Below are 27482 nucleotides of genomic sequence, written 5' to 3'. Positions count from 1 at the left end.
GCCCTGCCACCATGGCCCCTCTGCATGTAGGTCAGTCTCGGCCGGGGGCACCCTTACCCTCCCTCTCTTTCTTCCTCACTTCCCCCAAACCCTTTCTCACCGGCTTTTTCCTTCTTCACTTTCTTTTGTTTCTCTTTCTACAGCAGTAGACTATTTAAAGATTTGGATGGCAAATAACTGTATATCAGTTGATGTCTGTGTGTGTGTGTGTGTGTGTGTGTGTGTGTGTGTGTGTGTGTGTGCCTTATGAAATTCAAAATCTCAGTGTCTTTTTTTTTTGACTTGTTAATAAAGTACAAAAGGGAAAATCACAAGACAACCTCTTCACCTCAGTATTACATTAACATCACTTAACTTATTCCCTAGATGAAAACCTGATGTTCTTTCATTTTTGCAAGTTGTCGCTGTCCTTTGAAAACCATGTATCTCAAAATCATCAGCTTTTCGTGAGCCAATAGAAACAGCCCAGTTTTCAGCAGTGACAATGCATTTTCCAGATAAGGGTTTATTTTGCTTAAGAAGTAGGACAATTTTCTCAGCCCATGAAGCAACACTTAATCCTCCACTTTATCTAAGATATTCAAAATCTTGTGTTGTAAACAACTTTTAATTCTAAAAAAAAAGTGCAGAGTAATGCTGAATAAACACACATTTTGCATACAGAAGCCGGCTACATTCCAATACAAATTAGCTTAGATGTCACAGTACAGTATAATTACACATTTAAAAAAGAAATTAGAGGCAAAGGGGTTTAAAGCAGATTCTGATTGAGTATTAGTATTGTAAGCTGAACCAAATATTGGTGCAAGCCTCCTTGATAAGTTCTCTCTAACTTTTCAGACCCTGACAGGTGCAGTGACTCTGCACGTCATCTGATGTTCGTCATCTGGTCATGAGCCTCAGCAAGTGATGGAATCATGTGCTTTGCTGTTATTGCACACATGCCAGCAACAACAGAGAAAAGGTCTTTTATAAATCTCATCACCTCAGTGGGGAGGCAGAGGTTGTCAAATTGGGAGGCAGAGCTGGTTTTAAACATCACTCGTGAGACGAGGGTGGCATTACGCAGTGTAAGGGAATGACGCAATTCACTTAATCACAATCGACCCTCATAAAACTCAGTCAATACCTGCTGTGTACTTTCTTGGGTGAATTCATGTGTGAAACATGGCAGTAAATAATCAGCATGATTCCTTGCGTTTACAAACCATTTAAAGCTGCTACCTGCTGTTGTTATACAGTAGAATTGTGTGGAAATGATTGTTTTACTGGCATGTCACTAGCAAAAAAAAGTCCATGCAGCAAAATAAACACAGATGATTACACTGATAATTGCCACAACTTTGTTTAAACTCAACTGGTAGAACAGGAATTTGAGGGGAAAATTTGGAGCATTTACTCTTAAAATACAACAATTACAGCAGTTATAGTTACAGTTGTACCAGGAAACTATATGCATACTTTATGGACGATTGGGATCAAAGGCTGCTTTGATTAGGGTGAGGCAATCAATGCTGCTGTGAAATTAGGTTAATGTTGACATCTGGGTGATTGCTGGACATGTAATTGTTATGTCGTAGTGATCCTACAAGAACCTTTCTCCTAAATGGTTCTCAATTCTTCTCTCTTGGCATCACTAGTGTCAACCTCACTGTCTAACCAGCTGAGCTAATCACCCACTATGCATGTCCTCCTATCTGCTTGTCTAAAGGCCATTACTGCTGTTCAGAACTGCATAGAGAACTCGTGAAAACGGTGCTCGCTCCTTTTCAAATGACTTCCTACAAATTACTGTGGCACCAGGATGCCTTTCATCCTCCCATCGCTTTGCCCTCTGTGCTCTTGATGTGTTTTTTTCTCTCCCCTTTACTCTCCACATCTCACATCCTGATTTTTCTACAATCCCTCATTCACTCTTTAAATGTCTCCATCCCTGTCACACATTTCTCAACATGCTAAATACTTGCGGTTGCTTCTCCTGTTTCCCCCAGTAGGTGAGATTGTAAATCAAATATTGCATTTTATATCACAGGACAGTGCCTCTTGGGTCGCTTCTTCGTCGATCTTAAAAACAGTAAGACAGCAGAGACAGGCTGACAGTGACACAAAGTAAATGCAAAAAAACAGAAACAGTTGATGCCACACAGGATAATGTGTTTGTGTTTATGTGACATCTCTATCAGACGGCACTCGGTGTGTTTCTCTCTGTCTCTGTGCCCAGGCAAACAGTTGGCGGGGCTGCTACCCTGGGCATCAGCAAAACATGATACCATCCGCTGACGTTCATCACATTACCAATCACAAATCAGAAAATCTAAATTTGTTATTATTATTTAATATACAGCATATGAGATTGCTTACTGTTCTAATAGATATTTCCATTAGCCTCAGCATACATAAATGTAAATTATTTAATCCCTGGAGAAATCACAGCAGCATTTAATGTAACATTTTTATAATAAAACTTTTATGATCTCTCTTGAGGACAAAAAGAAATCTATTTTTCTTTCAGAGATTCCCATTTTCTCTCCCACGGGCTATTTTCTCTGGCTTTCCCTCTGTCATTTTTTATCACAGTGATTTTCTCATCTTTTTCAAAATACTACACCGACATATATCGCCACAAAGCTCCACCCACAATACCTCTCTTTTGTGCCCATCTCGTCCTCATTCTTTCACCACGCTGGAATCTCCTCTGTTGTAATTGCCAGCATGAGTGATGGAGTGTTTCTGTCACTGTTTGCCTGATAGCTCTGTACACGCACATGCACTTTTGCACACAAGCAATCACTAACACACGCACACACAAGCACAGTCACATTACGTATGTGTGCTCACAGAATGTGCAAACGTTCGCACCCACGGGGACATATGCTCTCACACACACACCTCTGTGTGAAGTAGCTGCAGGTGACAATGAGTGAGCTCTCTATTTCCTCCCTCACTTGTTGGTCTATCTCTCCCTGCTCCCTGCTCTCCAGCAGGCCAGAGGCCATCAAACAGTCAGAGTGAGATCCATATCCAGAAACAAACCCCGCTAGCTGTAATCATTGAGTCAAGGGGGAAAAAAAGACATACAGGATGCTCTTTGTGGCTTTCACTCTTTTTTTATGTTGTTGCACTTTTATATTGTACGTTTAAAGATTTTTTAATTGATTGTAGAAGTTTTTATTTTTGCATGTCATAGTGAGTTTACAAAAAATCTTGGGGCACTCAATCGATTTTACGCAAGAAATCTAGTTTACTCCAAACCAGCCTGTGAAAACAGTTGCAGCCTATGGTGTCTTCTGTGGCTTTGGATTGATCTGATGCTTGACAAAATAATGATGATCGATGAAGCCTGCATTACAAACTGAAGGTCTAGGATTCGAAAAAAGTGAGCTTTTATGAGGCAGAAGAGGTCGGGATATCTCAGCCTCTGCTTCTTTTGAGCACTCTTTTTTCTTTTTTTTTTAAAATCTGTCTCTTCTCCCGTGTGTCAACTTTAATGCAAAAACTTAAAATGCTGGAATAACCCTTTAGTGGCAATAATTTTCCAAAGCACATCATACTTCGATTTTTTTTAAATGTAATTTGCTTCCTTTCAGGCAGCCACTGATTTCTAATGAATTCAGTACAGTTTAAGAATAAACTTGAAAAGACTTTGAACTTTCTTGAGATAGATAATTCATCACAACGAACACATTCATGGCTAGTTTCATTTGTGTAAAAGGTACATCATTGTTGCATGGTAACTGGAGACTTGAGAGTCAATTGCTGAACGGCATCCCATTCACAAGCTTTGTTATCAAAGAATCCAACCTGAAATAGAACAGAAGCAAACATGGACATTATCAAAATGATCATGTCAGTTTTGATTGGATTAGATTTTTCAGTTTTAGATTTAAGAGCCTCCCGCCTTCACATTCATGTACCAAGCTGGGAGCTTTTTTTTAATCAAGTGTAGTTAATGGGCTGCAACAAGCTCATTGAAGAAGAGAAAATAACAAATTGGCTGGCTGACAATGTCCTGCTTCATTCTCTCTGTTTCTATCTTTGTGCATTATGTTTCTCTGTATAATTATTTATGTGTATAAAAAGTTGGAATTTACAACTAGTTAGCTTGTCCCAACTCTTAACCTCCATCTTTCCACCTTTCACCTTTCTTCTTCCTGTTGTGTTCACTAGCCCTCCCCTCTGCTCTCCAGTTATCTCTTCCTTTGATAATTTTATCTTCCCTTCACTTTTTGTTCTCATATCTCTTTGAGGAAATAGGATTGACAACATTTCTCTTACTTCTGTCCATGCCATCACTGCTACCTTCCTTCCATTCATCCTGCTATCCCTTTGTTATTCCACTCATTTCAACTTCCATCTTTCCATCCATACTTCTTGCTACTGTTTTCTCTCCATCCCACCCTTCATTTCTTTCTCCCTCTTCCTTCCATCACTCCCTTCATCGCCTCATCTCGCTCTATCTCTCCATAGACAATCTGGCAGCACCGTGCCCGCTCCAGCCCTCCCAGAGTGATCCCGTTAGAGGGCTAATGCTGTGAAAAATGACAGTGAACGGGCACTTTTACTGCCATCACCACCGCTTTGGGGCCGCCTGCCGCCTACAGCCCTGTTGCCTGGCAACTCCCCAGACAGCTTCCCTCCAAAAGGCGCAAGCTCCTGTCTGCTCTGCTGCGATAGAGACCCGAGCCTAATAAGCATTATATCTCATTTTGTCTTATCATTTTGTTGTTAGCGACACAAGTTTGCTTGGAGCTGGGACTATGCAAAGAGCACTGATGCAGAATGTGTCTCTCATACTGAATGAACAAATGATTTGCAAGTAAAGTGTGATTTCTCAGAGCATTGTTGTTTGAATAAGAGATTGCTCAGCCAAAAACATACATATACGTAAATGAGGAAGATGCAGAACATGCAGTAAATCTGTGAGTAGAAAACAGCTGAGGAGCTCAGGCCTCATTGCAGTTTGCAAACTTATAACATATAATTAACATGTCATACTATGGTTTTGGTACATTCATGCACAGAGCCTATAATAAATCATTCTGCATGTTAACTGATACTAAACCATGTACCTTCTGTAGTTATAGGGTATAGCTATTGCATAACAATTAATGGATGTCAAAATTTCAGTATAAATAACTGGATTTTTTTGCTTGTCCGTTTAAAAATAAGCCTACAGTACATGATGATGCCTTCGGATCTTTGCACTGAGTAAAGGCAGCACCGATATACAGATTGGTGACAGATTAAAGGAAAAATATGACTAAATGAGTACAGAAATATAACAAAGGCAGTCACAAGGGGTCACTGAATCATTTGATGAATACGAAAATTATGTGAATTTTCTGCTATGGCCTTCACAGTCACCAGCTCTTAACCCAATTAAACATCTATGGGAGATTTTGGAGCAATATGTTCAACAGCGCTCTCCACCACCATCATCAAAACACCAAATGCCACAGAGCATTGATGCTGTTCTTCTTGCCCTTCTCCGTTTTTAATGGTTTCTTTTCTGAAGATCTGAGTATTTTCTAAGAAGACTGGAAGGCGAAAAGAAGTGAAGACTGTCTCTTCATCTTGCATGCCACACCTCCCCTACTATAGTTCAAAGTGGACAGTACCACGCAGAATAATTATCTTCATTGTTTACATAAAATATAGACATTTATCACTTAAATTGACCAGAAATGATTCCTGCCACTAGCCACTACCCAGAGACTTGGCCAGATCAGAGCATCTCATGCATAACTGATGAATGGATTCTCTCATGCTCAATCCAAACACACTGCTTAAGTTAAAAATAAAGTGGAATATTATAAAAGTGGAATATTATGTTCATGAAGAGGTTACCTGTAGGTGTTCATTGAAAAGGTCACACTTCAGTGTCAGGATCCCTTTCCTGTTCTGTGTCAACTAATTGTGGTTCCTGTCTGTGAGTCATCTTCTGCCCCACTTTCCTGCGTTTCCAAGTCCTTAATAGCTTTTAAGGCTTCTTTTCAGTTAAAAGCTCATATTTAGAATATAACATTCATTCTGTTGCTTTGCATCTTTTCGCCATACGGGAATGCCTTCTTTTGGCATGTTTTCGGACAACGCGGGTCAGCAAAGCCTTTGGGACAAAGGTGGTGTTGCAAAGAGTGCAACACCATCAAGGTTATGATGGCTTACAAGGAGCTGTCTTTGTGTCTAGGCATTTATTTGGCAGTATGCGCTCAAGTTTTGAGCATTGTTTTTGATTGGTTCTCTTGTTTGAATTTGCACCGCCTCTTGCCAATCAAATCGATGCATATTGTTCTAAGCATAAGTAATCAAATGTAATGAGTTACATTACTTTGATAACAGGGTAACAAGTATTCTGTAACCTATTACATTTCAAAAGTAACCTCCCCAACACTGGACATGAGTGACGCAGTTGCCACGGGAACTCTCAGAAGGGCTTACAAGAGGGCCTTGACAAAGTGTGTGAACTCACTGCCACTGAAGCAATCCTCTCTCTTTAATGCATTTCAGTTTCGACACATCAGAGGTTTTGGAGATGTTCTGCAGATGGCAGAAAAGATCACTTTACACCACAGTTGTGTTTGTATTTGGGGGGGTGGGAGTGTTCTGCCTGCTATATTGTCGCTGTGCCTTTTTTGCCAACTGCGTGTGATGTGCAACTGCATACGTAATCCTTTGCAAGATTGAATGTTGAACGCATTAGACAGCTGAATGAGAAACATTTTGTGAAAGCTGAGACACAGGAAATAGATGCTGTGGGAATTAAAGCTAGAAAACTACTATAATACAACACTTCATGGATATGCAAAAGTTATACGGTAGGGACCAATTTCCCTACTCTATTGGGTGAATCAGTGTAGCTCTTTAAGCACCAATTTCCCATTTTAAGTGATCATCCTATAGAGGACCACTAATGTAAATCCATCAAGGTTATAGAGGCACGCATGAATAGCTACAATTTCCATTAATATGAGCTGAATGGAGAATATGGAGGTAAAAATGACTGGGGGAAGAGGTATTTTGCATCACATTGAGGGATGTGTGTGTGTAAGTGTGTGTTTATCAATGGTAGAGAGCATTTACACGAGGCACATTAAACAAAGTACACACTTGGTGTATGTATGAGGATGACAACAAAGATAATATTTCAGTATTTTCCTTCTTCTCATCTTTCCTCATCTTGCTTTTTGCCTTAAAGGAATTTGCTTATGAACTGAATTTCAGCAAAACACTATATTGTAGATGCCTACACACACCCACACGCACGCACACACACACACATACTATCCGCTGAGCCATTAGACATGTCTTACTGTAAATAAGCCTGAAGAGACACGCACAAACACACCGAGAGAGCAGCATGGCATTATGCCCAGCCCTGCCCAGATGTCCCACACTTGATATATTGGTAGGGCCTTAGATAAATCCATGCAGGCCAAACTAATGCTCTTCTTAAAACCTTTTTAAAGCTTTGCCTAACAAAGGGTGGGAAAGAGAAGAGGAAAGGTGACGTATTTTAGCGTATTAATATCCACCTCAGGTGCTAATTTGCCCCGTAAGTCACCTGTGTCACCAACTGAGGTGAGAGACAAGTGGAAATGAAACAAAAGCGAGAGAAATAGAGAAACGGGGGCAGGATGAGATGGAGATAGCGTGACGGAGACTGAGTTTGAAACAAGAAAGAAAGGAGGAGGTGTAAATCATATTAATGAATAAGCTTCATTAGTCGTGCCCATTAGCGTCCTAAGCACGGATTAATTTAACTTCAGCCGACTTTGGAGGAGCCCAGTGGCCATGATGGGACACAGTTTGATTACACGCCTGAATGTTTGATCACTGACACCCTTCATTCTGACTAGCAGCGGACAATCTGTCCAGCTTTTGTACCTGAATGTGAAGCAAAGAACACCTGCAAAGAGAATATTAATGTGGAAACAGTTCATAGACTTTCTGAGGATTTGGTTTTCTATCTTGGTTTTATTTTTCCTCGAGGAAAATGCTGCCTTATGTGTTCCCAAAACATTTAAAGTACTTTTTTTGGGTGTTGTACTCAACTATCTTCCTCTCTTTCTGCATTTGTTTGTGTTGTCAACAGGCGGACCCCCAAGGCCGAGACATAGCCATCCGTCCCTTCTTGGAGCACTGTGAGAACACCCACATGACCATTTGGCTGGGTATTGTCTATGCCTACAAGGGACTGCTAATGGTGAGAAAACACAAAATTTGATCATGTACTCACAATCTGGACACACACATAAATACACACTTATACACTTCTAAATGTAAATGGTTGAAGCTTGATGCCTTTTTTTTCTTAATATTGTTGCCATATAGGATAAATATTTCCAAACTGTGTGACAGAAATAGGTTAACAGTTTTGCAAGCCTTCTGTTCATACTGCCATTGAGAGGCCAGTGCTCGCGGATGTAGGCCACCTCTACCAATGGTGATTCTAGCAAACGCTTGCGCTTTCCCCAAGCAACTCATGGAGCTTCAGACTGCTGTGAGGTACCTCTGTGAGTATAGGGAAAGTTGTTTGCTGCGCTTTACCGAAACATGGCTTAAGGAGACAACTCCACACTTCAGGTCACAGGGTTTAGGGAACCTATAAGACTGGACTGTCACAGGTAATGGGTGGGGGGGGGGGTTATGTCTATATTTATGAGAGATGGAACAGCAACTGCACACTCAGAGACTCTTATTGTTCGGAGGGCATTGAGCTTTTATCCCTGTCATTTAGACCTTTCCACCTGCCCGGGGAGTTTCAGCAAGTGTTTATCACTGTTCTATATATTCACCCCCATGCTATCACCAAGACTGCAGCAAGTGTAATATATGACACAGTGGCTAAGTTAGAAAACATTGCTGATGCCCCTAAGCTTATACTCGAGGACTTCAATGGCTGTGCCCTAAAAAATGTGATGCTTAACTTTTACCAATACGTTAATTGCGGGGAGAGGACACTTGACTTGTGCTTGAGTAATATTAAGGATGCTTACAGGGGCTATCCGAAACCACCCGTTGGGGGCTCGGATCACCAGATGGTCCACCTGGTTCCTCACTACAAACAGGCTCAAAACCAGCGAGCCTGAGCTAAGAACTCTTAAGAAGTGGAGTGTTTTTCCAAATGATAAACCTTGGGTAAATAGGGAACTCAAAGTAGCACTGAAAAAGGAAAAGTGGGCTTTTCAACAGGGGGATGTGTCCTCAACAAAAGCTATACAAAAGGAAATAAGGCAAATAACCAAAGATTGCAAGTATAAAAACAAGTTGAAGATTGAGGGGAAGATGAGGGGTAATGATTTAAGTGGAAGGTACACAATGGTAGGAAAGGAGGAGATGAAAAGTGTTAGGAACAATGGGGATGATCTGACCTTTGCTCATGACTTAAATACATTCTATGCTAGGTTTGATATATCAGATTTCCCCACTGAGTGTAAAGTAATTAGGCAACAACTTGACTGTAGCCAGCACTAGGTCATAACAGCTAAGGAGGTTTGTAGAACATTTAAAAAGATCAATCCAAGAAAGACAGCTTGTCCTGACAGGATCAGAGATAGGGTTCTGAAGGAGTGTGGTGAACAACTTAGCCCTGCGTTTGGACAGCTTTTTGACATGTCACTTGATACACATCATATCCCCAGGGCATGGAAAACTTCACTCATACTGCCGGTACCAAAAGTGTCAAAACTGTCTCTTTTGTTTTAAATGATTATTGACCAATTTCTTTAACATCAATTGTAACGAAGAGCCTCGAGAGGATTGTTTTAAACCATGTCCTTAGGGAAGTGCAACATGAACTTAACCCCTTACAATTTGCATATAGGAATGGGAGTTCGAAGGATGCTCTTTTTGTATATGCTGTATAATATTTATTGTCATCTTGATTAGCCCATACGATATGCTTGCGTTCTTTTTGTAGATTTTTTGTCCGCATTTAATACTATGAGACCCCACATTATGATGGAGAGATTGCTGCAATTAGGAGTAACTAGTAACATCATCAGATGGGTATAGTCCTTTCTGACTGACCGATTACAGTGTGTCAGAGTAAATGGGGCAGTGTTCTCCACAGTTTCTTCAACAAGGGAGCTCCAGTTTTATTTACCCTCTACATACAAATGAACGTAGAGGCATCTGATCATGTTACTATTAAATTTGCTGATGACACAGCGATGGGTTTTATTCAAGATGATGATGAAACCAGCTACTGGGTGTGGGTAGATGAGTTTGTTGGTTGGTGCAGGTTCAGTTTTTTTTTCATTTGAACATCAAGAAAACTAAAGAAATCATCTTGGATTTTAGGAATGGTAACAACACCCACCAACAACTGACTATCGATGATAATATTTCAATATTTAAATTCAAAATGTCACTACAGGGTTCAAGCCATTAGGCTGTACGTGGACATGTGGTGTACGAACCAAACTGCCATACTGTATTTCTAAAAATTTTCCATTTCCCCATCACATGATGTGTTTGACAACCTCCGTGAAGTAGGAGCAACTATAAATTATGCAAACCTCACCACATTCATGGTGAGGCAAAGGAGAAGGAGTGAGACAGAGCAGTAAATCATCCTGAGCAGATTGAGAGGATGTTGAGTAAGAAATACTACAGAAAAATGTCAAAGACAGAGAGATGGAAGGAGTGAGAAAATGGTAACAAGAAAAATGTCTTTGATGTAAAATCATGAGACAGGAACAAAGAAAGGGGGGGGGTAGGAAAAAGTTTGTATGGAGTGATTGACAGGAGCCCTCATCTGTGTGTGTGGCACAGAGAGAGAGAGAGAGCAAAGCAAAAAGCATTAAGGCTTGAGTCATCCCTGCCTTCACACACACACACACACACACAAGCTCTCATATGAATACGCACATGCGCATTTCACCGTAACCTCACATTCGTGCACACACGCATACACACCTGAAGTGCACTAATCCTTGATGACTGCTCTTTTAATTCTGCTGCTTGTCATTCCACGAACTCTCATTTAGACTTAGAATAAGCAGGCAGGACACCTTACACAGCACACAGTGAATTATTCAGTAGGCCGTGCAGGCTGCTGCTTCTACACCTCTAATGTCCCAAACAAACAATTCACTCTCACTAAATGCACATTTTACAAGCATGAAACCTACGGCTGCTCTAAATGAGGCTCTTTTATGGGCAGAAATATGTGTCACTAGAAACTGAATTTGAATTATTTATATTTGAATTTGAATCGCCTCAACTTGAATAATTGCATTGAAAAACTGAATCTGAATAGCATAATTTGAAATTAGTTTGGAACTGAATTCCATTAAATTTGAAACTGAATGTAATATCATGAAATTTAATTCAGTTGCTCTGAAACTGTATTTGACCCAAATTGAAGATTCAACTATCTATATGCTTCCACATTCAGTTCTCACAATTCAAATTCAGTTCATTGAGACACACAACCAGTCGTTGAGGAAGAGCAGATTCACAGAACTCTTCTGTTTAGACTAGCAGCAGCAAAATGGGAGAAAAGGGCATTGTTTCAAATAGTGAGGATAGATGATACTGTTGACTAACTGTGTGCAATGAAATGAGTTGAAACCAAAGTCAAATACTACCTTCAGTTGTTCAGAGATGTCTATTTAACTTCTTATTCAACATTTTTTGTTTCTCTTTTTCCCTGACAGTTGTTTGGCTGTTTCCTGGCATGGGAGACCAGGAATGTGAGCATCCCTGCTCTCAATGATAGCAAATACATCGGGATGAGTGTGTATAACGTCGGCATCATGTGCATCATCGGTGCTGCAGTGTCTTTTCTGACCAGGGACCAGCCCAATGTCCAGTTCTGCATTGTGGCGCTGGTCATCATCTTTTGCAGCACCATCACGCTTTGTCTGGTCTTCGTTCCCAAGGTCAGTCTCTGTGTGAAAGAGGAGTATGTGTGAGCAGAAGTGGATAACTCTGCATTGCCAAAAACTAGAGTCTTTAATTATCACCACATTCACACACCACGCTTCACTAAGTCCTGGAAGCTAAAAATGCAGCGTAAACAGTTATGTGTGGCTTTCTTAGACTATTTGTAATTTTATCCCTGAGTGCAGCTGTGACTAATACCCATAAATACCCAATCTTCCAGTTAATCACCATGAGAACCAACCCAGACGCAGCCACCCAAAACCGAAGATTAAAATTCACCCAGAACCAAAAGAAGGAAGACTCCAAGACCTCCACCTCCGTCACCAGCGTCAACCAGACTAACACTTCGCGACTGGACGGGCTTCAAACTGACAACCACCGGCTCCGCATGAGGATAACAGAGGTCTGAGCCAAGGATGTTCTTTTTAACAATCAGCATTTTACAAGACAGGACAGCGCTGCTTGGGCAGTAGTGTTTTTAATGAAAGTTAAGGAAGAGAATAGTGTGATGTGGACTGGCAGAAACCCAGGGTAGAGTCTGGATTAGGTGTCTTTGGTAGTTTCTATGACAAGACGTGGGGGATCCATTCCAACTCCTGAGAGTAGAGATCAGAGGAGTTGCAGAGGGAATGCAAAGCAACTACTTTTGAACAAAGAATGTTAGTTAACAAAAATGTATTGATAATTAAAGCTGCAAGCAGCGTTGGACCTCACACTCTGGCCTGTCGGGATCAGATCATTTTGCTTTTTTAAAATGAGGGATATTTCTTATAAGTGTAGTGTGCTTTTATTTTGAAAGTTTAATCGAAATGTGTACTGTCAGGTGTGTAGAGACAATAAGTAACTGCAGCTGGACACAGAAAAATACTCATATATTTGAATGGAGAGTGTGAGCGAACCCACACCTTTTTGAACATTTACTGCTTCCACATAGTTTTAGATACAGACTTCATTTGAACGAGACTTTGACCTATAAATCTTGAATTTACATGTGTTTTTTATCTTTTATTGTTTTTGAGATATTAGAGTGTGAGTTTTAAAGTCTTTTCTTGCTCCTCCTTTGATTTTATAATGAGTGTGTATTGCGGAATGTTTCACAGCACTGAGGGAGTGACATCACCAGGAGCAGTTGAAGAGGAGGATTTTAGAGTATGCTTTTTGTGAAATATCCTCATAAATCCCATGACCTTGGCCAAATCTTACATTAAAAATCATATTTTAGTAGGAAATTTTGTTGCGATTCCATTGATGCAGGTTTGAAAGTGGTCAAACTTATAGTTTCGACGTCAGAAGCCTCTGTTTGACACAAAGTTCATACCTCCCCATTGTTTTACATTGTAAGGTGTGATGTGGCACTGCAACTTTCAGGGCTTATAAAATCCAAACCGTTCAAGTTATTGCAAAGTTTTTAAAAACTTTTTTTCAGCACAGTGTAATAAGTCATGTATTTAAGTTTGAAGCCGATACTATTAACACCCTCGGAGGAGATAGCGTTTGTTCGGGGTCCAAAATCGGAGCAAAGTCTTACTTTGAAAGTCTGATTGTGGACTTCCTGTTGGATTTAGGTCAGGGGTGTCAGTGTATAATTTTTAGGTCTTGATGAGATGAATAATTGAGTTTTTGTTTGATCTCTCTACGACATTCCACACGGGCTGTGGCGGCCATTTTACTTACATAGGTGGCGCTTTTTACATTTTTACATTTTATCAAATTTTTCACCAGACCTGATGTGTGTGCCAAATTTGGTGAGTTTTTGAGCATGTTTAGGATGAAAGAAACAAACACACGAAAAACAATAGGGTCCTGGCCCATAGGCGAGGACTACTGTTTTACAGTAGTCCTCTGCCTTTTGGGCTCGGTCCCTAATTAAAGGTAACTGAGCACAGGTTCAACAACAAGAGACGGAAGAGTAAATGATTCAACTCAGTTGAACTTAACACATTAAAAACACTTCCTGTCCTGTAGCCAGTTCTTTTACAAATATCATCCATTTCATAAATTATGTGTTTTTACTAAGGGGGTCTATGAGCTAAGCTGTATGTTTCTCTCTGATTCATTTCTTTAAAATGTTCAGTAATACTGACATTGAGTGACATTTGGAAAAATCCATGAGCAATCACGTTGACTTTCTTTCAGATCTCTCAGAGATGAATTACTGCTGTTGTCCTTGCTTTTGTTCATGGCTGCAGCAAATGAAGAGCTACTGTAGTCAGACACTCTTGGAGGACAATTAAAGTTATTATGTCTTTGGCAGACAGCAGTCTTTCAACATTTAACAGTGTGTTTTGTTATGTAAAGAAGCAGTTGCAGGATTTTGTTCTACATAGATCAGACATATTTGGCTGGTAACCTTGTAATCCACTTATGATCAGTTGTTAGTGAGTGATTTATGCAAACCTGATGCCATAAAAGACGGTTACGTACTGACTTTTTCCACATATAAACAATATAGTTGTTAATATAATAATTCTCTTTTCTTGAAATAAATAAATAAATAATCCTCTCTCTGTTTCTTTTTGTAAAAGCTGGACAAGGAGCTGGAGGAAGTGACCATGCAACTGCAGGACACCCCAGAGAAAACTCCCTACATCAAACAGAACCATTACCCAGACGCCAACAACATCCTCAGCATACGTAACTTCACAGATGGCAAAGGTAAGATGTTGGCTGGTATGGTCATGTATCACAGTCCTGTTAGGCTCTCTGAGTGAGTCTGTTACCTGAAATTTTTTGGAAATACAGCCTCACTCAGAGTGATCAGAGCTGATATAAGGTGGGTGTCAAGTAACGCACTACTCCAATGAAGTGCAGATGATTTCCATTGCAATCAACCAATGGAAAATCCACGACGGCATATAATTTTTACTGGAAACAAGATAGCAGTAGTTTATTAAGATGTATTTATCTAATTAATCTGACTTAATTGTATGAAAACACCTGTGTGGAACAAATGATTTAATGCACCACAGATGCAACAGTTCTGTATTATATAATTCAGTCCAGTCTCACAATACATGAAGCTTCAGTGTGACGCAATACTCTTGTATATGCAGTAATATGTAATGTTTACCTCTGTAATGTGGTTCACTTTTGCACATATTGGTGCACATTTTACTTATATAAATGGAATTATGTACAGTACCGGTCAAAAGCTTTCTCATTCAAGAGTATGGGAAGATGTGTCCAAACTTCTGACTGGTGCTTTACATTAAAGTGGTTTACATTTACACGTATGCTATATTTGCATATTCAGTGGCTTCAGTGAAGGATTCTAATGCAGCAACTTGAAGGAATATTTTTATGGGTTTTTTTCCATTTCTGGAGCTCCAGTCGGCTGGAGGTGACGACCGAACCCAGGAGCGCTCTGTCTGACAGCAAGTCTGTGACGTCTCTTAGAATGAGTCATGAGATTAACGACAGTACCTGAATACTCCACTGCTGCCTGGCAACTTTTACACATACTGGAGCCACACTTTTATCAAGTCTCCCACCTTTCTTATACAGCCAAAAATGGGTCCACACTCGATTTTGCAGTTAATTATTTGGTGTTTGGGGTGTCGTTTAATATCTGTTGAACTATCTACTTGAGAAAACGGTGGCAAGAAGAGCTCAGAACGGGGAGCGAGCACCAGGGGAGACACACATATGGAAACACAAGGAATAAGCTTAATTATCATCATCGTGTCATATCTGTCTATTCCAGTGGAGAGACCCTGTGTCAATTTACCCTCCCGACTTCTGCTTCATACAGGCTGTTTATTTGATGTAGCTGTATCTTTGACATTATGAAGCCCGATGCCTCAAATCGAATCACTGAATTGTTACAACCCAGCAGCGTCGCTTTGCATTAGGCACCATTTTAACAAATGCAGGGTGATGTTGATGTAAAGCAGCCAGACTCAACTCATCTGATGCACACGCCAGCATGGAGCCACTCTCAGGGATGTCTAATGGATCCGTCTGAGTTTGGGAAGGTAAAAGAGTGAAACAGCTGCACTCGTTCTGCGGATTGGGAGCACAGCGTGCTGGAATTGTTTGAGAAGTTCCTCATCTGTGAAAGTTCATAGTTACACAATGAACTGATGGAAGTTAATGAGCACATTCACAGAGCAACGTCTCTGCTGCTTCTTCTTTGTGCTTTAGTTTGTACTCCACTTCCTTCTGTTCCTCCTTCTTCTATGCCTTTTATCTTTTTGTATCTGCACACATATAGAAACACACACTGCTTAAAACACAGACATAAACACCGTCTTGTTTTAGTCCAAATGGTGTCTGGCTTTAAATTGATATGAGGTGGGGGGTTGATTTAATGTAGATTTGAAATCAAAACATGTCTGTGTTGTTGCACAGTTGGTTGATGAAGCAGTTCAATGTTGTGTTTAGGGAACACAGAGCGAGATGTCAGTGCCAAGATGTTTTAAATTAGTAATTAATTAGTAAATGAGCTACCATCTGTGAGATTTTTGACCTTCTTATATTTATCCTTTAAGGAATCTTAACCAGCATACTGCACCAAATACTTTTCAGTGATTTGAAAGGTTTTACTTGATAACTGTTATAGCTCTAAGCTCTGTGCACTGTATTAATTTACAATGTATCACGGCTCACGTGTGCCCTTTAAAACCTAAACCCTTAGACTATATTTTCAGTAATCTTGAAATGATTTTAAAAATGTATAAAAAATAATGACGTCAGCTGACAATACTTACAGTAATTAGCATATCTCTCTGTAGTACTGGCGGCAGCTGGCAGCTGGTCAGCAAATCAGGCTGTTTAGTGAAGCAAAATTCAAATTGTGTGGGCTCATAGAAATACATTTATTTTAGACTGAATCTTTGCATTGACTCTCTTAGTTGTCAGGGGGATAACAGAGACAAATACAGCCAAATACCTTTCTGTATAAATATTCATTTACAGAGAGATTTTTAGTAGAAAAATAAAAATAATGTGACTCACAATCTATATCTGTCTTCTCTGTTAGTTCTAGATTACTAAATACAGTCACATTTTCAAATATGTGCTGGGTAAAGGAACAAATACCTGCATCTTCCCCTGACCAACAGTGGGAGATAGCAGCAACAAAAACCACAGCACATGAGGAACTGGTCGTTTTAAATAGGGAGGAAAAGGAGAAAAATACAGAAAGCTAAAAGCAAAAATATTGGCAAAGCAGAGCACTTCCAAAAAATGAAAAAGGTTCAACTTCTCTGTAAGGCTTAGAGAGACATAAGCTGATTTTTTTTTTTTTTTTTTTTTTTTATGTTTTTTTTTTCCGTAATATCTCTCACAACAGGAAAAAACAAGGAATAAGTGCTGGTAGGAAAATTATCCTTTTAATGAATGAATTTTGTTAAATAATCCAGTATCTGTAGCATAAGGATCAGAAACAACAAAGCAACAGAAAGTGGCAGTCTAATGTGAAGTCTTACTCATTATATAGGGTTCACACCTACTCCTGATCATATCAAGTCTTTTTTACCGTCCTCAAGTAATATTTTGAACTGACAGAAGTAACATTCAGTAGAAACTAGCTGGCTCTCTGTAAGTAATCTAGTCCTCTAGTGGAAGCATAACATACTAATTTTGGGATTCCCAAAATATTTTATTTTCAAAGTGAAATTTATGAAATGATGCATTTTTCATTTGTATGCATAAACAAGAGGTTTTGTCTAATAGAGGGCCTTTCAATTAATTCAATTAATTACTCAATACTGTAGAATAAAAGAGAGAAACACAGAGAGGGCTAGAGAAAAAGAGAAACAGAGAGAGAGAGCACAAACGGAATTGAAATGGAATTGAAACTGAATGAGTACTGAGCTACTCCTCTGTTGCTGTAGAGTTGAACATTTGGCTGAACAGAACAAGCATGAAAGGTCACTGAAGTCCTTGATCATGTGTCACTTACATACTACATACAGTCTATGCAAGTGAGCTGTTACAAAACAGTTGGAGAGAAACATATTCAGTCTCCAGGTTGTTGAAATGTCCTCGATAATGATCTTTCGAGGAGAGTTTTAAGAAAGAGAGTTCAGACAAAGAGAGACAGCACATTACTGCAGGTGCTGCTCACAAATGTGAATCTGACACACATTATGGAAATAAAATCACAGGTCATTAAGCCCCCTTTAAAGATCACCAGCATATAAACTTTTTCCCAGCCTCAATCTGCTAATGCTTGACAGTCATCATCATCATCGCCAGCTCCTAACTGTAGTCATCAGTATTCATAAGAGAGCTGGTCTAAATGTATTGGGGGCCGTGAATGAGTGGCTGTTATAAGAGTGGAACGCCATGTCAACAGCGATTACGCTTACTCTCAAAGGGTGAGAAGCAACACTCCACCTCTCTCTCTCTCTCTCTCTCTCTCTCTCTCTCTCTCTCTCTCTCTCTCTTTCTCTCTCTCTCTCGCTCTCTCTCTCTGTCTCTTGCTGTATTCATGAATATGTACCAGCACATGGCGACGCTGGAGAACATCAGCGGATGACAGTTAAGGTGTGGTTTTTCTGACAGATTGGCAGATTTTAGGCTGAGAAGATAGAAGTCATTATGGTACTGATCGACAGCGCTGTGAGCATTTTATATAATGTTTATTTTGGACTATTTGAGCAGACCTACTGTTGAATCAACCAGGTGTCATCGACCCAAGTCAGTGCCAAACTGCAGCTGCTTGAGACTCACAACTAGTTGTAATTTAAATAAATTGTCGTGTTTTTTTTAACTGTTTTTCTGTCTGCACTCTCAATAAATGTGAAACTGTAATGGACAGATATTAAGATTTAGCAGGGCAATTTATTTGACTGAGCACACTGAGCATTTAACTTTAAAAATTTAATAAAATTCTACCTGGAGGCTATAGTGACATTTGAAAAAAAACTGAACACTCATGTGTTGCACGAACACATATTTTGCGTCTGAATCCATAATGAAGTGTATAAATATCTCTGTCTGTGCTTTTAACACAGCTATGAGAAGTACAAGGTTAGGCTTTTTTCTAAATGAAAAGAGGACTAGAATGCTCTAAAATAGTTCAGCGAGCTCTAATGTCCAGTAGGGGCATGGAGAGCTGTGATCAGTGGATAAGGTCAGGAAGTGCTGGGAAATCTGGGACAACTGGAGAGAAAATCTGTAGTGGAAAAAAAAAGGATCATTCCATTACTCTACAGGTACAGCTCTGGAAAATTGATAAGGTTGTTTACTGCGATTCTTTTTGTGTTTCACCATCATCTGCAACATCAGGAGAAGGCAGAAATCATGTAAGCATGCAAGGAAGCCTTTTTTTTCTCCCCTCCACATCTCTCTCTGGATAAAGGTTCTTTATTTTTTTGTCTTTCTTTTCTTTGCCTCCGTTTCCAATTTTTGAATTTCTCCCACTCAGGTGTGAGTTTTTTAAAAGTTGTGCTTAAAATATTTCCCTGCATATGCAGATCTGATTAAATTATCTGTTTCCTTTGGGGGAAGTGGTAACTAACTAGCTTATAGTCAGCTGACAGACATGCTGGAAGGCTTTTTTTATTTTTTTTATTTTGCAACTATAAGTCAATTTCTCTTACGTATGTTCCATTAAGAGTGAAAACTGCTGTTGAACTATGTTGTGACCCAGAAAAGCGATCTCTAATTTCAGAGCTTCTAGTAAACACTGATGCAGATCAGGAATGCACTAAAAATTACTGGTTGCACCAATACGAACCTTCTCAAAGAAGAAATTGCATCTGTTTGGTAGGTGCATATTGACATTCCACACACCCAGGATAAACTGATTTTTATTACTTTTTCAATGGAGTCAGGATAGCATATAAAAGCAAAAAGTATCTTGCATGTTCATGACTACTCTCCCTCCCAAACACAGAAGCAACAAACCTTGGTGCAAATTCAGGCATTTGGTCCTGGGTGTCTGAAAATGCCCCTGGAGTCGTGTCTCATGTGCCAGGCATGTGAGGGATACCACAATGGGACTTCTAACAACTGAGCCATTACGTATGACAGCCCACTTGACACCCTATCATATTTTTTATGATGTCTACACGTGTTTCCATGCAGATGGAGAGAAGTCAATACTGAAGAACCACTTGGAGCAGAAGCCTCAGGCGCAGTGGGGCTCCATGGATCCTTCCAGAATAAACAGAGGTCCCCTGGAGGATATCAACTCACCCGAACAGTGAGATCTCCCTTTTCTTCAGCACCTCTACCCCTGTGTCCCTCCCCCTTCCCTTTTGTCTTGTCAGCTTTCTCATCAGACTATACGTCACACGTATCGCAACCACCAGCAGCTCTCAGGCGGTTGCTCTGGCAACAGAGCCCTGCAAAAGCATGAACCGGCCCTGTACTTTTCTCACCCACGCACATCAACATACATATTACCACATAGAGTGCATGTGTATTCTCCCACCATGCCGGACTTAATGTAGCATGTATGTTCACAGTCAAGCGTGAGCATACACGTGAGCATGTATTCACATGTATACATGTAGCTGATTGATTTGTTGTCCCAACTTGTAAAAGAAGATGGTCTGGGACACTCAAAACACTCATGCGACAAATGCAGATCTACATCCACTTATTATTTATAAGGAAGCAAAGCTGAGGGATGTCGACTTCATCATAGGAGGGGGGCACTTCATGCATCATTGAGAGCTCTCCCTCCCACACTCATTTAACTAGAACCAGGAGAAGGATGAACAACGTAGAGGGACAGATGGATGGAGAGGGGAGAGACAGCAGACAACGGGGGTAAAATATTGAGGAGAGGGCAGCCATAGAGAGAAGATGGATTAAGAGAGAAGGATGTTTAGATAGGAAAGAGAGACAGAGATAAGGAGAAGGAGAGAAAGAAAGAGGTAGAGTCTCAGAGAGGCTTATGTAACCAGTGATTTACAGCTCGCATTGGAAGCAGCTCTGAAAATAGACAGGGAGGAGAACAGAAGTAAAGGAACACTCGGAGCTATTCCCATGCCGCATGAATGTTTGATCACATGGAGGGAAGGGAGATGAAGAGGCAGCAAGAGAGAAAGAGAAAGAAGAGGCAAATCTAAAGAAGTTAGAAAAGAGGTATGAAGAGAGTAAAGGTAGAAGAGGACGAACGGTAACACTTTTTGGCATGACAAATGCAAAATCACATACTCGGTGCATCTAACTGTTAAGTGTAGTGTCTTATATGATACACCAAAAACCTACCCCCAAGAAATCCTCCATGAGCAAGCAAGACTGTTTCCATCACAAATGGAACAGGTCAGGATAACTGACTAGGCCTGAGGACCATTAATATTTCAAAGTTCACCTAATTAAGAACATTTTTCTAGGTCTATCGTTGAATGGGCTTGAATTTCATTCCCCCCTTTTAATTTTTTACATAACTGGCATTTGGTTATGTAATTTCCTCGCAAACGGCTGGCATCAGGCACTGGCACTGGCACTGGCGGGGTAGGGTGCGAACTGTCACACCAGGCGGAAGCATGAAATGTTCTTTTTGTCAGATGATCCCAGATGCTGGGAGGCACGGTGGATTAGGAGTTTAGCAAGGAGGGAGAGGAGCGGGATGGGAGAAGGAGGGAGATGAAGAATACAGGGAAAACAATTACAAGAATTGCTGAGGGTGTGGATGAACTTTACTTTGTCTGTCTGTTCTCATCTCGTTCTTTCTTTGTTTCTGTCCAGTTTTGTCACTGTGTTGTGGTGTTATGAATTGATTGACAAAAATTGTGAAAAACTTAATAGTTAACTGGCATTTAAATCCCACCAAAACATTGTCCTTTAGATCTTTCCAACTCTGTCCTTTCCAATAATTAAAATATAAATAAATAGAAAGTAAAGTATTGATAATTAACCTGTAGGCTGTATTTTAATCTAACTGGGCCTGTACAGAGGCTGACTACTTTACATACTGCTGAGTATTTTGATTTATAACAAGGCATTGTATTTTACCTTTTTATCTCATGTAGTGTATGTAAAATCCAGCCCAGTCATCCTTGAGTTTACCTTCATATTGGAGGATTTTGCAGCAATTTACATACAATGTCAATATTTAGTGCAGAAAGTAGTGCTCTTTATGTAGCAAAGCTGAAAGTAAATGCACCTTTAACTTTTATGCCAGAGACAGAGTAGTAATTAATGGTGGCTTTTTTTTTTTACCATAACTGTGGGCTTTCCCTAACCATAGCCATACAAACAGTTGAAAAAAAGTTAAATGCAAGACTAGTGAGATTCTTCTAACTGAACCGGGTTTTTTTTAATGAAATGACTACAGCTTATTAACTGGGATAACCACATCCCAAAAACACAAACAAAATCTCATGCACCCATGTTTACCATTTTATGAATAATAATGAATACAATGCTAAATTGAGTTTTTTTTTTGTGTTTTATGAGTGCCTCTATCCCAGATCAAAAAATGAAAATGGACAGTTAGTGAAATTATTATCTGCAAACTAACCAGTATCTACAGTTTTCAGATAAATGTAGAGCAAAAGTAGAAAATCAAAATATACATGTGCATTTGTACCTCAAAGTTGTACTGAACTGCAGTACTTGAGTAAATTAACTTACTCACCTTCTACCTCTTACAGTGTCATTTTTCTTTTGTATTTGCAGCATACAACGTCGACTGTCCTTGCAGCTGCCCATCCTGCACCATGCCTACTTACCTTCCATAGGAGGGGTTGATGCCAGCTGCACCAGCCCCAACGGCAGCCCTGGTTCCAGCCCACGGCACAGACACATGCCCCCCTCCTACCGGGTAATGGTCTCTGGCCTGTGAGCTTCGTTCACTCCCCCACCTGGCTCTTTGCAGAGGAGACATATATGGTTCTTTTTTTCTACAACAAATAGACTGATATCATCAGCGTATGTGCGTATTTTGTCTCAGAACAAGGAGGACAGGGGGAGAAGAGAGTGAGGCGGGTCCGAGTTTCACTCTTCGTACCTCTTCACCCCAGCCTCTCTTGAGAACTGAAACCCTCAGTCAGGAAGGGGTGAGAGGAGACAGAGTGGGCACTGGATGACCCTTACAAACTCCCATGATTCACAGCAGTGTCCCCTTGTTCATCTGCTCCCCTTTGCCTAGGCATATACACATATGCATAGTCAACCAAACACAAGCATACACAAAGACACACACAAACACACACATGCACAAACACACTGACACCCCAATAGCAGAGCAGCAGTGGACCAGCCCTGACCTGACCTGTAGCCTTATCTGCTTCAGAGGGGATTGTCTGTTTTTGTTCCTTATCTGTTGTGTGTACGTGCTCGCGGCTATGTGTGAGCTTGTCATCTAACTTGAGTATTTCACTGCTTCAGTGACTGGGTGCCGGTGTGGAATTTACAGAACTCATCAAAGGAATCATCCAATTTACTCCCCCGTACCCTTCCCAACCTTGTGGAGACATGTAAATATCATAATTTCTGACTTTGATGTACTGTAAGCTTTGTATATGCTGTGGATGGACAATTAAAGGGTTCTGAGTGTGGAGCTTGTAACAGAGGCAGGTAGTCATGAAAATTTCAAATGAAAGCTTAAAAAAACAGCATCCAACAAAGAATTAGACATCTGTATGAAAGTGATATTAATTGGTTCATGTAACTTTACTGCTCAGTTGCAGTGTGTTGATAAATTTGCTTATGGGCAGCAAAGTAAGATACATCAAAGCCTTTGAGTCACAAAACATGAAAAGGTACCAGGGGCCCATTCCTCTGACTTACAATACATGGCTCTTTTTTCCACTTTGCTCAATTTGCACCACTGGTTTTCATCAAAGACTTCACATCAGACTTTGCATAGGCCTTTCATATTTTACAACTTGCTTAATATGTCTTCGGAAAGCATGTTATAAAGAATATCGATGCTATGCCTTTAAACAGGTCTCCAAGGCTGCATATGTTAGACAATAGAGCTAAAAGACTCCACAAGAGTGTTCCACAGTTGTTTTATGTGTGTTATATGCCAAGAAATGCACACATACAGATATACACTGAAAATGCAAGAGAGCACCTTATGAGCTCTGGTGCTTTTCAGACAAGGCATTAGGAACGGGCCTGGTCATATTGATCCCCACAGAGTGGTGTCAATTGACTGTTAAGATGTCCATCTGATCTAGCCCTCACAGCTAAACAGCGCAGTTTAGGGCAATGGGGTTCACGTCAAAGGCTAAAGGGTACAAGACTCCAAAATGAAAGAAATACAACTCAAGAAGTGATGGTGGAAAGGATGTAGGTCTACCAGTTCCACAACTAGCTTGGATTAAATGGTAGACCTGAATTTCCACAAACTGTAGTGAAAACAACGAACATATGGGAGCCTCGAGTAATAAGCTTTCAGTTCCAAGACGGTGATGACACCACTGCTGGTCACAGTGATAGAGCATAAAGCACAGACACAGGGCTTCTTTCACAGATAATATTGAGTGTCATGAAAAATCACTTCACACTTAGCAACAGTGAACATACCTCAGTTGCTATGGAAATGTAGTTCAGTGCCGTAGAACTCAGCCCAAGAAGGCTGCACTGAGCAAAATGGTCATCGACACAATGTCGTCTTTTTTTTTCTTTCTTTTTTTCTTTTGTAAAACTGTCCTCACGCAGGAGAAAAGCAAACAGGGACTCCAGAACTAAAAAGGACTTTTTATCGAGTGTGAGAGGGTTTGTTCTCAGCATATGTTTCACCATTGGTGTCTTGGTTTTTAGTTTTTAAGGCGTTTGTTGAGCGCTGTGCCTGTTGTCTTATATTGTAGCCTGCCGGACCCACAGTACATAATAGGGTGATAATGGCGCTGACCCAGCAAACTACAACATTGGCCACACATCTGTAAATTGTACTTGTAATAGATTTATTTAAATTCAATGCCTCAATGCATGGGACAGTGTGGGAGATCCTTGACAGCTCCACTTCAGCTGGAGTTGGATTTCCTCCGCAAGCTGGTGTCTGATCATAAATACTGTTAATCAGTCTTTAGTTGAAAGGCCAGTGGAGGATACAGAGATGAAGTGGGAGACAGGCTGGCAAAGATCCACCTGTTATCGGACATATCAGGGTGACTTCCTGTGAGAGCTCCTCCCCCTTCCAGCCCCTGCTAAGCACAGGAGCAGGGAAACCCCGAGCACAGACCTCCAAGGAGTCACGGCTTCTCCTGCACCTTTGCCAACCAGAGAATCACAGTCACTTGTCGAAGTGAGTGAGAGACATTGTCAGAGGGTTGGTTCTTCCTTCAGGAGAAGTGGAACCAACCGCACATTTTATATATTACATTATATGTGATTGTGTACAATTTGCTGATACCCTGATGATGGTGTCCATGTATGGAATATTTGGTATTTGGCTTTCTCAAGACGGCATGAAATAAAAATGTATAATTCACAGAGTTACCTCTGTTTTTGCAACTGTCATGACAAATCCACTCTGTTGTTACATCTACAGTCTGATTTTACGTATTTTTCCTTACAAAACATGGATTTAAGTTCTTTTAACCTGTTGATCAGCTCACACATGTCAATGCCAAGATTCTCAGTGGACAAACTCAACATGATCATATCGACTATGCTACTGGTTTAGCAGTTATTCACTGAGGGCAATAATGTGAAGGTGGTAGCAAATGATCAATCCTAATAACCCACTCCTGGCATTTACCAAATTACAGAATGACTTTTCTTTTTTAAGTCCATCCAAAATGCCAAATGCAGATCATCAGGTATTGTTCTAGTTTTTTAAAATGTGCCCTGGTTTTTCTTTTATTATGATTCTTTTTTTCTTTTTTTTTTTCAACATGGATGAAAAATTGTTCAAATGCAATTGTGGTAGGTCAAGGGCTCATAATTCCTGTAATAAATAACATCATGCTGATGGTTTGTATTTGCCACAGGTCTTTTTACCTTTTTAGTTTCAAGATCAAAGTGACATATACAGTACATATATAATTATATCTTTGTATGTGTCATCATCAGGGTTTCTGGAGAGCACGAAACATACATGTCCAAAAATATAACAATATAACATAAGTGGAAAAACACACAGGTCCATACTGTTACTGTTCTGTCAGTTTGATATGTGCTATCACATGGAGTTGAGTTCCGTTAAGAGTTTAAAATGGTAAACAAAACCTATGTTAAATGCAACATGTTCAAGAGGGGCAATAACTTGTTTTCTGTTAACAGAAAGAATAGAGAAATATATATATGTATATGTAAAATATCTTTAAGTACATTCTCATTTTTACGTAGGAAATATTTCACAAATACGCCACAAGGATACTTGGAAGTCGTTTTTTTAATTTACAGTATCTGTAACTATGTTATGTACAGATGAGGTATAGATATGAAAAAGTTGTATAAAATAAGTATCACATTTGGAACACCTGAACATTTTTGGAGCCATTAGTTGTTATGGGGGGATTTGAATAACATTCTTCTTTTATTGTCTGAATGTTATGGACAGCCTTTACTTTTCACATCATCGTTAAATAAAGTGAGACTGAAAATAACGCAATGTTTGTTTCATCTGCAAGAAGTGTTTGATGTACAGTAGTACAGTCATTTCATTCATGTGGTTCTCCATCATATAATGTTGATATAAAGGCAGTCAAGCAATAAGAAATTGGTCGGCAATTTGTGCTTTAAAAGTAGCTAAAGGTGTCATCAGCAAAATGTAGCTCCTTAGGTGCATACAGTCGCAAAAAAAAGTGTGTGGTCACCCTATAATCCAGTCTGTCTCAGATGAAGTGAAGCCACACTGCTCGTCATGGATCGATTATGAGACAACAGGATCAGATATGTGAAAGGCCTTCCACCAATTTTTGATTCTCTCTGTGGTGGTTTATTGTATGTCATAATTGTTTGGTGTCTCTTTCTTGTTGTTTGTTTGCATCTCTTTGTAGTTGTTTGGCATTTCTTTGTAGTTGTTTTTTGTGTCTCATACCTCTTTGTCATCATTTTGAGTCTCTTTGTAGTTGTTTGGTGACACTTAGTAGTCATTTTGAGTCTTATTTAGTCATTGTTTTGAGTGTCTTTGTAGTTATTTGGTGTCTCTTTGTAATGTTTGTTTTGTTTTGCTTGTAAAACGTTAGTAAGGACTTAGACGCTGTGGTAAGTAGACATTTGCTATATTGCTTCGACGAACTGGCTATCAAAAGTTAGATGGCTAATGTAAGTTAAGCCACAGTTGCTTACATGTCCAACAAATATAAAGCCACCTCTGTATGAGTATTCACATTTTCAGTCTAAGACTTCCTACACTTTTCAAATGCTGTACTGATGTTCCTTTCACAAGGGGGAAAAAGCAAGTGTAGAGTGTGCAGTGGGTAGTTCAGAGGACTTTGGAGTTTTGACTGCTCCCAACAAAACAGACTGGGGCAGTGTTTGTTTAGAAAACTTGAAATCTCCACAGCCATTGAGGTAACAAAGTGACTGACATTTATCAGGAACATTGTTGCTAATATTGTATATAATTTGTGCAAAGAAACACTCAAATATTACATAAGAATTGTATCTTTAAATGAAACATTTACAGTAGGCCATTTTCACAACAGATATTTTGACTTGTCATAGTGGGAAAAACACAGGTGTTACTAATGACATTAACTCCATTTTATTCAAGTGTCCCAGTA

General features: G+C 39.9%; 1 protein-coding gene across 1 annotated transcript in view; it reads left to right on the top strand.

The window, feature by feature from the left end:
- The window catches only part of gabbr2 (gamma-aminobutyric acid (GABA) B receptor, 2), a 192090-nt gene extending 165733 nt beyond the window's left edge, over positions 1-26357 (top strand). The window contains exons 15-20 of the mRNA XM_044335736.1: positions 8093-8203; positions 11664-11888; positions 12113-12295; positions 14418-14547; positions 19930-20047; positions 22477-26357. Coding sequence (XP_044191671.1) covers positions 8093-8203; positions 11664-11888; positions 12113-12295; positions 14418-14547; positions 19930-20047; positions 22477-22642 — 933 coding nt within the window. The 3' untranslated portion in view covers positions 22643-26357. The remainder of the gene's footprint in view (positions 1-8092; positions 8204-11663; positions 11889-12112; positions 12296-14417; positions 14548-19929; positions 20048-22476) is intronic.
- The last annotated feature ends 1125 nt before the right edge of the window (positions 26358-27482 follow it).

Source organism: Thunnus albacares, chromosome 19 (assembly GCF_914725855.1).
Source record: "Thunnus albacares chromosome 19, fThuAlb1.1, whole genome shotgun sequence".
Classification (NCBI taxonomy): domain Eukaryota; kingdom Metazoa; phylum Chordata; class Actinopteri; order Scombriformes; family Scombridae; genus Thunnus; species Thunnus albacares.
The sequence above is the reverse complement of the archived record's forward strand: the minus strand, read 5'-3'. Positions and strand labels throughout refer to the sequence as shown.